General features: G+C 41.9%; 1 protein-coding gene across 3 annotated transcripts in view; it reads right to left on the bottom strand.

Annotated features, from left to right (window-relative positions):
• prr12b (proline rich 12b) overlaps positions 1–10,246 on the bottom strand; it is a 67,931-nt gene that overhangs the window by 14,824 nt on the left and 42,861 nt on the right. For all 3 annotated transcript variants that reach the window (XM_086288231.1, XM_086288229.1, XM_086288230.1), the window contains 5 exons: positions 6,769–7,370; positions 6,561–6,677; positions 6,166–6,299; positions 5,109–5,911; positions 4,881–5,000 (listed from right to left, as the gene is read on the bottom strand). In XM_086288231.1, the coding sequence (XP_086144357.1) occupies positions 4,881–5,000; positions 5,109–5,911; positions 6,166–6,299; positions 6,561–6,677; positions 6,769–7,370 (1,776 nt within the window). The remainder of the gene's footprint in view (positions 1–4,880; positions 5,001–5,108; positions 5,912–6,165; positions 6,300–6,560; positions 6,678–6,768; positions 7,371–10,246) is intronic.

Genomic DNA, 10,246 nt, shown 5'->3' with positions numbered 1-10,246 from the left:
CTGAGTTAACTTCAATAATTACTTCCTCCAAACCATCAACATGTCTTTTAGACCCCATTCCTACAAAACTGCTCAAAGAAGTCCTGCCATTAATTAATTCTTCGATCTTAAATATGATCAACCTATCTCTAATGATCAGCTATGTACCACAGGCCTTCAAGCTAGCTGTAGTTAAACCTTTACTCAAAAAGCATCTCTAGACCCAGCAGTCTTAGCTAATTATAGGCCAATCTCCAACCTTCCTTTATATCAAACATCCTTGAAAGAGTAGTTGTCAAACAGCTAACAGATCATCTGCAGAGGTTTATTTGAAGAGTTTCAGTCAGGTTTCAGAGCTCATCACAGCACAGAAACAGCTTTAGTGAAGGTTACAAATGATCTTCTTATGGCCTCTGACAGTGGACTCATCTCTGTGCTTGTCCTGCTAGACCTCAGTGCAGCGTTCGATACTGTCGACCATAATATCCTATTAGAGCGATTAGAACATGCTGTAGGTATTACAGGTACTGTGCTGCAGTGGTTTGTATCATATCTATCTAATAGACTCCAGTTTGTGCATGGAAATGGAGAGTCCTCTTCACACACTGAGGTTAATTATGGAGTTCCACAGGGTTCAGTGCTAGGACCAATTCTGTTTACATTATACATGCTTCCCTTAGGCAGCATCATTAGAAGACATAGCATACATTTTCACTGCTATGCAGATGACACCCAGCTCTATCTGTCCATGAAGCCAGATAACACACACCAATGAGTTAAAGTGCAGGAATGTCTTAAAGACATAAAGACCTGGATGGCCGCTAACTTTCTGCTTCTTAACTCAGATCAAACTGAGGTTATTGTACTCGGCCCTGAAAATCTTAGAAATATGGTATCCAGGGGCGGATCTAGAAGGGTGGCATGGGGTAGCAAGTACCACCCTAAAATGATCCCTTGCCACCCCAGTTTTGCATATGACAGTGTTGTTTATTAAAATAAGATAGCATTAAGAGTTTGAGCGTAGTTACTGTCAACAGTGAATATAAATACTAAAACTGAATATATTGGATAGTGTCTCCCCCTCCACCATTAACAAATGGTTCAGCCCATAGCAGGACCGGCTTTTTTCTTATTTTCAGTAGCAAGCGATGCTTATGATTGTGCCAGAGCACATTCTGAACAACACCATGGGAATTTCGCTTTTTACACAGGTGGGTGGATGTTACACTCTGGAAATGGAAGGAAGGTGAGTGTTATTAACCCTCTGTGGTCCACAGACACGCTGCACCTCCAAATCACATGACTGATGTAAGCTGATACAGCAACAAGCTGCAGCCACGCTGAGTCTCTGTTTCAGCCACATTGAAAATTCAGACTTCAAAGTTTTTAAATTTTAATTACAGGCCAGTAAATCCAGAGTTATGATCATATATATAAGCCACACTTTTTTCTAAATACTGTCGTCACGTTTTTGTGTGGGTGTGTTTTAAGCGTTTTCTAAGGACAGCGCGAAAACAGTAAAGAAAGAAAAAAAGCCACCTCTTTCCTATCGGTGGAAAAATGCACCATGTCGACCAATTAAAAAAAAACAGTCAACACGTAGGATTTGGTTGTTTAGGAAGAGGGAAAAGGACGGTAACGGCAGTGAGAGAGAGCGAGCGAGTGAGAGAGAGAGAGTTTAGATGTGGGAGATTTGTGACGTTTAGTGTGGAGTGTTTACTTAGTGTTTTGTGTTGTTGTTCTGTTGTGTATTCGTTTTGTTTTGTGTGTCAGTGAGGGCACTAATGAATGTCACAGAGGCACATTTGTAAGCACTGTCACTAAGTAGAAAACCAGTGATACACCTGCTGTTGTCAGGCCTGCAGGTTTGTCCCTGTGCTCTTCTGTCTGTTGGTGGACAAACTTGTTTTTTTACTGGCACACATCATTTGTAGGGCATCTTATTGCAACACCTGATTGTTCTCTTATTTTAATTTTCGTAATATGTTTAAATGGTTGTAGAAAATGAAAGAAACGGCAGGTGTATTGGCTGCATTTTTAGATAAATAGTTGTTTATGTTTACAAAATGTACAATTTATATTTGCATTTCAAGTTATAAAAATTTACTGTTTTTTTTTTTTTTTTTACAGTAAAAAAATACTAGTAGGATTTTAAGTTCTTTGTGTGGTTTCAGATCAGTAACACTAATGCAGTATGTCAGTGAAAAAACAACTAAATTCAGTTGAGCTGAAAAGATACCAAACAAGGCAACGGGGGAAAAAATAAAATGAAACAATCTGAGGGTGAAATACAAACGTAAACTCCAAAGGAGTCAAAAGTGGCCGGTTGTATTTCAGACCTCAGAGGGTTAATCCAACAAATCATGAAAAATTAGGTTTAAATTTTTGTTCATGACAGTGCAGATTTCTGACATTTTGTGTAATTTAAGCTGTAACAATGTGATTGTTTTCTAACAGTGTGAAACATAAGTTAGACTTGTGTTTGTAAATGAACCGCCCCATGTTGTGTAGCTTTCTGGATTTTATAATTGTTGTGCTAAATATTTATTTATTATACAGGCTATACAGTACATAACATCAAAACTCACATGTTTTATGTAACTAAAGTGTGTAATTATGTGGGCTACAGACAATAATTAAGTTCTAGACTATATTTATATGAAAAACGTGTATACTTACTGCATTTGAATTATTCTAACCATATGTAACCACCTGCATATGTGTTTGGAAAAAAAAAGGCTTCGATTTTGCCACCCCATTTGATTTCTTTGCCACCCTCATGCCACCCTAAGAAAATTTCTCTAGATCCGCCCCTGATGGTATCTAAGCAGATTCTTACTCTGGATGGCATTACCTTGGCCTCCAGTAACGCTGTGAGGAACCTTGGAGTCATTTTTGACCAGGACATGTCCTTCAACGCACATATTAAACAAATATGTAAGACTGCGTTCTTCCATTTGCGCAACATCTCTAAAGTTAGAAATATCCTGTCTCAGAGTGACGCTGAAAAACTAGTTCATGCATTTATTACTTCCAGGCTGGACGACTGTAATTCATTATTATCAGGAAGTCCTAAAAACTCCCTGAAAAGCCTTCAGCTGATCCAAAATGCTGCAGCAAGAGTCCTGACAGGGACTAGAAAGAGAGAGCAGATTTCTCCTGTTTTGGCTTCCTGTTAAATCCAGAATTCAAAATCTTGCTCCTCACATACAAGGTCTTAAATAATCAGGCCCCATCTTATCTTAATGACCTTGTAGTACCATATCACCCTATTAGAGCACTTCGCTCTCGCTCTGCAGGCCTACTTGTTGTTCCTAGAGTATTTAAAAGTAGAATGGGAGGCAGAGCCTTCAGTTTTCAGGCCCCTCTTCTGTGGAACCAGCTTCCAGTTTGGATTCAGGAGACAGACACTATCTCTACTTTAAAGATTAGGCTTCAAACTTTCCTTTTTGCTAAAGCATATAGTTAGGGCTGGACCAGGTGACCCTGAATCCTCCCTTAGTTATGCTGCAATAGACATAGGCTGCCGGGGGATTCCCATGATGCACTGAGTTTCTCCTTTCTAGTCTTGTTAGATTGTTAGTTAATCATTTACAAATGAATATTGTCTGTATGGACAGCAATTTTGCCCCCTTAAAAGTGCACATGTGAAACTGGTTTTAAGCGATGCTGTTGAAACATTTGGGTGCGCCTAACTTTTGTGCTGGTGCACCTAAGAAAAAAAGTTAGGCGCACCAGTGCAACTGTGGCAAAAAGTTAGTCTAGAGCCCTGTAATGTGATTTTTTTTTAAGTAAGTTACCACAAATTGTTATTTAATTTAGTTGAACTTGAAATGTTTGTCAGTGGGTAAACAATTAGTACTGCACAGTCAGAAACATCAAGTTATTCTTAGTACTGCATACTTGCAATGAATGAGTGGTCCTAACAGTCATAAGTAAGCTTTACTTAGTGTTTTTAAGGCAACGAGTTTGCATAGTTTTTTTGATTTCTGGGAACTAATTAGATTTTACAGGGTGATGCTGCCCTGTGTTCCCCATGCCTTGTTAAGTTTTCACATGTTAGTGTATCCATTCTTTCTTACTTCCTGTTTTATCAGTTAGTCTTGAGTGCACTGTCTTGTTGCAGCTCTGCTCCCCAGGTGATTCATCTCTGCTCCAGTCACCCTTCTGTATATTTATAGTTGCTGTCTTTCTCTTAGTCTTTGTCACATATTGTCAGCCCTGTGTTTTATGCTTTTTTTCCACCTTCTGTAGTTTCTCCAGGCTCTTGGATTTAGTTGCCCTTTTAATTGTTTTCCTTGGACTGTTCTGCACATACAACTTATAGGTACTCTTTAAGATTTATTTGAATTAATTTGATTGGGGATTGGTTAATTGGTAACTCTAAATTGCCCATAGGTGCAAATGTGAGTGTGAATGGTTGTCTGTCTCTATGTGTTAGCGCTGCAACAGACTGGCAACCTGTCCAAGGTGTACCCCGCCTCTTGCCCTAAGACAGCTGGGATAGGCTCCAACCCCAACCCCACCCCCGCGACCCTGACAAGGATAAGTGGAAGAGAATGGATGGGTGGATGGGTGGACAACACCGAAGAGAATGGGTCAACGTTCTTCTGTCAATAATATAGCAACTCCATCTACTTAGTTCAACGACTGTTTTTGCCATCAAATGCAAAATGAGCTAATATATTTCACCAAATACTAAAATGGCTCAGTTTAAACATTTGATTTGTGTTGAAATGCTGAATAAAAATGTGAAATTTCCAAATACTGCATTCTGTTTTTCTTTGCATATTACAAAAATTCTTGGAATCATACAGACAGACATGCATGCATTCTCCATTTTCTTGGAGAATGCTTTTCTCTGACTTAAGACTACAGTGTAGTTTGAACTGAGTGCTCACCATCTGTGTCCTCTAGGGCTTGAATCATATCAGGGTCAAGTGCTGTGCTGACCAACATCTCCACATAGCTCCTGAACATGTCCCTCATGGCTCGACTGTTCACTCCACCCCGCGCAGGCCCTAAAACACAAAACCAGCTGCACAGAGGCCTGGACACAGTAATCGTTGGTTGAAGGCAATGGGTTAAAAATAAATGTGTGCATCATATGCACTCAAAGAACAGCTGACCTTCATCATCACTGAGTAAGGAGTAGTCGGACTCAGATGAAGAGGACAGCACCGCCTTCAACCATTTCTTCCTTTTCTTGGGTGGAGGCTCAGCCTTGTCCTTTGAAGTCTTGGCTCTTCCCTGAAATGCCATCTTTATGTCTCCTCGGTTCTTCTCTTCTTTTGATGCCATTGTATAATCTCTGTTGACTTGCTCCATGTTCTCCTTTCTTTCTTTTTCCTGAGCTTTCTCCTTTTCTTTCGGCTCACCATCTGTCTCCATGTCCCTCTGCTGTCTGTCCTTCTGGTCTCTGTGCCTCTCTCCCCATTCCCTCTCCCTAAGTTTTTGTTCTCTCTCTCTCTCCTGTTTCTCCTTTTCTATCCTCTCCCTCTCTTTTTGTTCTCTCAGTGATCTTTCCTTTTCTTTCCATCCTCTCTCTTGGTTCATCCTTTCCCTCTGCTCCCTATCCTGTTTTTCCTTTTTCCTTTGCTGCCTCTCTTTAAGTTCCCTTTCTTTTTTCTCCTTCTCCCTTCTTTCACTCTCACTTTCCATTTTCACATCTCTGTGACCCCTCTCATTTTGTTCTCCACCATCTTTTTCTTTCTTGTGCCTCTCTTCTTCTTGTTCTTTGCGATCTCTCTCCTCCTTCCTTTCTCTTTCCTTATGTTCCGTTTCTACTTTTTTCCTTGTTTCTCTCTCTCTTCTTTCTCTTTCTCTCTGCTCCATTAGCTCTCTTTCATTCCGTCTCTCCTTGTGTCGACTATCTATTGGAGGTTGGCTCTGATTGTGAATGGTCAGCAGCTGTTTAGGTAGAGGCTGGCGTCTGTCAGTCAGTAGACATGAGGAGAGACACTAACTTAATTGGTGTTTGTCTTAAGCACAGGCACATGAAACATAGATTAATTAAAATGTTGAAATTAGTCACTGAATTGTTTTTGTGTGGTACAGTCTATGTGTGTTGAGAGTTCATCAACAAGTTTTATGGGAGGGGGGAGTTTGGGCCTGGTAATCCAGGGTAACCTTGATGCAGGCCAGTTCTGGTTACACTTTCCACTCAGTGTCTTTCTCTCGCCTTACCTCAGAGTCAGGCCAGCTCTGTGCCATGGCTTTCGTGAACACACTCTGACGTAATCTTTTTTGTTGACATTCTCCAAGAACTTCACATATAAACGCTGGTAGTGCACTTTGGCATCACCAAAGTAACCCAAATACTGAGAGAACAGACAACAATTAATATGTCATAAAGAGATATATTTGTAAAAATTCTAATGTTGCAAAGAATATAATGATCCATTCTACAGAAAACTGCTTTAATGTTACGTTTTAATAGGATGAGAAGAGAAAAACGTCAAGCATCAAAGAGACTGGCTCTGGGAACAATACCAGGTCTGTGTTGAACTGTTTTGAACCCAGAGCTGTCCACCAACAGTTTATGTCCTTAAACATAAACTACGTCTTTTTGAAAAACTCACATTACTTGTTGCACAGAACTGCCTTTGACCATCTTTGATCTCTGGGCTGAATTTCTGGAGCAAAGCTTTTTGCACCCTCCAGATAGGTGGAGGCTCTCGGCCTGTCTGCAAGGCCATCTAGTGATACAGACAGACAGTCAGCATATATTATGGCTGGTAAGTTATCTATTCAGAACACATACTTCCTGAGGCCTGTGGCATGACTCACCTTAAGAGTACCAATGTCCTCAGTTCGCACCACAAACTCATCCCGCTCACGGAAGATTCCCTCACCTCCACTCTCACTGTCTTCTTCTTCACTCTCCCCAGCGATGGCAGCATCAGCCTGCTTCTTTGCCAGGTGAAGGGAGGTAAGACGCTGGGATTGTGGGGCCTCCTCTGGCGTTGGAGGTGATGGTGGGTGAGAGGACAATGAAGAGGGTGAGGAGGATAAAGTGGAAAAGTAAGGCAACCCAGCTTCAGGTTCCTGATCCTGATCAGAGGATGATGGGGGAGGTGTGGTGGATGGGGGCGGGGTCGATTGGCCGAAGGGAAGGTTGAACAGCGGTGACGATGGGATGACTGGTGGCGAGGTGGAGGGGGGTGGGGAGGTGGCTGCAGTTGAAGCCTGCTGGTAGGAGGATTGCTGCATATGCTGATCAGAAGAAAGATCACTTAGACTGACTTCTTCCTCATTCTGTTGGACTGGTGGTGGAGAAGGTACAGAGATTGACGGGGGAGGGAGAGGCGATGGTGATGAGTATGTGAGCGGTGAGGAGGAGATGAATGGTGATGGAGGTGCAGGAGCAGGCACACGTCCTGATGGTGAATCTGAAAGAAAAGGCACAGGGTGAGTTTATAATATTACTTGAAAAGACTTCGGGCATACCGGGCATTTGCTCGGTGGCCCGGTGACTTTTTTTTTTCTTTGTAACGGCATAAACAATGAAAGGTGGTGGATTGGCCAGATGCTGGTCGGTGTGTAAAAATAACTCAGTTGTTTGGTGGTGGCTGTGGCGGTGCTCAATAATAATAATAATGATGATGGATTGCATTTATATAGTGCTTTTCGGGGCCCTCAAAGCACTGTACAAATGCCACTATTCATTCACTCTCACATTCACACACTGGTAGAAGCAGCTACAGTTGTAGCCACAGCTGCCCTGGGGCAGACTGACAGAAGCGAGGCTGCCATATCAGATTCACTTCCTCAGATTCAGTAACATTAGCAAGTGGTGGAGGCCAGCAGGTGGATGAGAGAAAGGGGAGGCAGGAGGACAGACCCGAGGTGGCCAAGATGTCAGGTGAACTGAACTTCAGGTAAGAAGTTATGACCTGCAGTCTATCAGGTTCAGATATAAACCAAGTTTAGGTGGAGTTTATTTTTGTTGTGCTGACTTTTTACAGTCAGTTACAATAACTCGTACTGCGTGCTAGCTAGCATGACGGAGTTTCTATATAGCTGGGTGGGTGCTATGATGTTACTGATAGTGAACTTTATTTAATTCATAAGGTTAGTTAGTAGAGTTGCCAACCGTCCTGTAAAAAGACGGAATCGTCTCGTATTCAGAGAAAATATTACGCGTTTCGTGTTGAGGTGAAAAGGAACAGTTTGTCCCAGACTTCAGCTACAATGAAAAAGACACAAAGCTGGAGTTATTCTGTGTCTTTGCTGCACAGCTGCCTCTTCTTCTCTCATTCTCTCCCCTCTCTCCTGTTTCTACTTCAATCATGAAACTGATCAATGATCAGCTGATCGTCTCTCTTGTTTGTTTATCGCCCACTTTGCGCCAGAAAGAGGAAACCAGCGGTTGTCGCGCTAAACAACAGCAGCACGTTTAAGCTTGATCAGCTGTTGTTAGAATTTATTTAATATTAATTTCTAGTATCAGCTGATGTTTGCTGGAGCCACAGCTGTAAAGCTGCTGGTCATGATATCGGTTTAGATATCTGGTGAGAGGGAAACATGAGGATGAAACCAGGAGATGTCCTCACTGAATCATCAGAGCTGAACAGGTGATGGAGAAACAGGTTTACCTTTTAGGTCACATGAATGAGTTGAAGTTATGAACTGTTTCTGAGAGACAAATAACACCAGGATCCTTTTCTAAGCAGCTGACAGCTGGTAACTGTGCAGGGGCGGGTCTAGCAAAGTGTTGCCAGGGGGGCAGGTAGGGCATTGACAGGGAGAGGGGGCACAAAGAAATACTTTTCTTTCTTATTCTCATTTAAAATGTCTCGCTTTTATTAAATAATTATCTAAATCTTACAACCAAAGTTTTTATCTGATGTAAAATGTATAGAAATCATACATATAACATCGAAGCAGCTGGAATCCACAGCTGTGCGTGTTCATGGAGCTGCATGTTCACCTGCTGGACGTCACTACCTGACAAGTTTAACTGTCTTCAGAACATTGCAGAGGCCTTATTGACAGTGTTTGGCTCTACATGTCTGTGTGAGCAGATTCTCTCATATGAGTCCTCAGGTAGCCTCTGAATGCTGAACACTGGGAGACCTGTGTCTCTGAGTGGGAGACCAGAGATCACATTAACATATGTCTCTGTATTAACAAACATGCCATATTGGCCCAGTTTATTATTCTTATCATTGTTGTGAGGAGACCATAAATAGCATTTACATTTTCTGTTGTACAGTTCATTTGCTGTTATGGATAAAAAGTGTCTTTTTCTTTGTTTCAAAATAGCTGATAACTATTCGCTGACAGCTGCCAACATCTGTCAACAAATATAATTCTATAAAGTTGTTCTATATAGTGTGTAACTGTTAATACAGAGCGTTATTACATTTATTGCTAATGCAATCATATGGCACACTGACTTCTGAGGAAATTTTAAATGGCACTCATTATCAGAAAGATTGCCGACCCCGGATCTAGAGAATTTTGTCGTGTCCAAATTCATGGGCTGCATCCTCCTGAGGACCCGGCCTTCGCGGTCTATGTGGGCCGGGTCCTCAGAAGGTCGGGTAGACCGGAAGCCTTCAGATTAGCGTCACCGCTGTCTCGGTGGACTTTAATAAGCTCAGCCGTCTGCTCCTTGCTATCTAAAATATAACAGGACACTGGAGTAAACTATCGACCATCTCACACTTCTGTTTCAGTTTTCTGTGTGACGTTTATTCAGCTGTGTGAAAACTATAACTTTAGTCTCAGCCAAACGGATTTACTCAGGAACAAATAAAACACGAAAAAGCCAAAAAATAACATTTTAGGTTATATAAGTGACTTACGTTTAACCTCAGTAGTGAAAGACCGCGGTGATCTGAAAATGATGTGCAGGGAGTGTGCCATTCTCGGCAGCTGTAGTGACCCTCGACCTCCTGGTCAGCTATCGAGCTGGTGGGTAGCAGACGTCTCCGAAAACGTCGGAGCACTTTTGCAAATATGTGATGTCTTGATAAACCGAGCAGATATTTGGAGTTTACACGGCTACATGCTCGCCTGAAAATATCTTTAAAGTTTATTTTGTGACCCAGAAAGAATAATAAGAGTAATTTTAAAACTTAGTAGCGGCCGCCATTGTTGAAAACTGGAATTGGCTGAGCAGTGCTATGAATTCTGGGATATGGTGGGCCACGAAGGACACACCCGACCCATCCTTCAAATTCGGGGAAAAGGAGGACACATTAGTCGGCTGTATTTGGAAGAGTCTATGAATTTGGACGGCCTTGTGACATAATTGGTC

Source organism: Aulonocara sp. 'chitande type north' Nkhata Bay, linkage group LG4 (genome assembly GCF_057382095.1).
Source record: "Aulonocara sp. 'chitande type north' Nkhata Bay isolate Kocher_YH1m ecotype deep benthic linkage group LG4, A_spYH_male_GT1.1, whole genome shotgun sequence".
Classification (NCBI taxonomy): Eukaryota; Metazoa; Chordata; class Actinopteri; order Cichliformes; family Cichlidae; genus Aulonocara; species Aulonocara sp. 'chitande type north' Nkhata Bay.
This window is presented reverse-complemented; position numbering and strand designations above follow the sequence as displayed.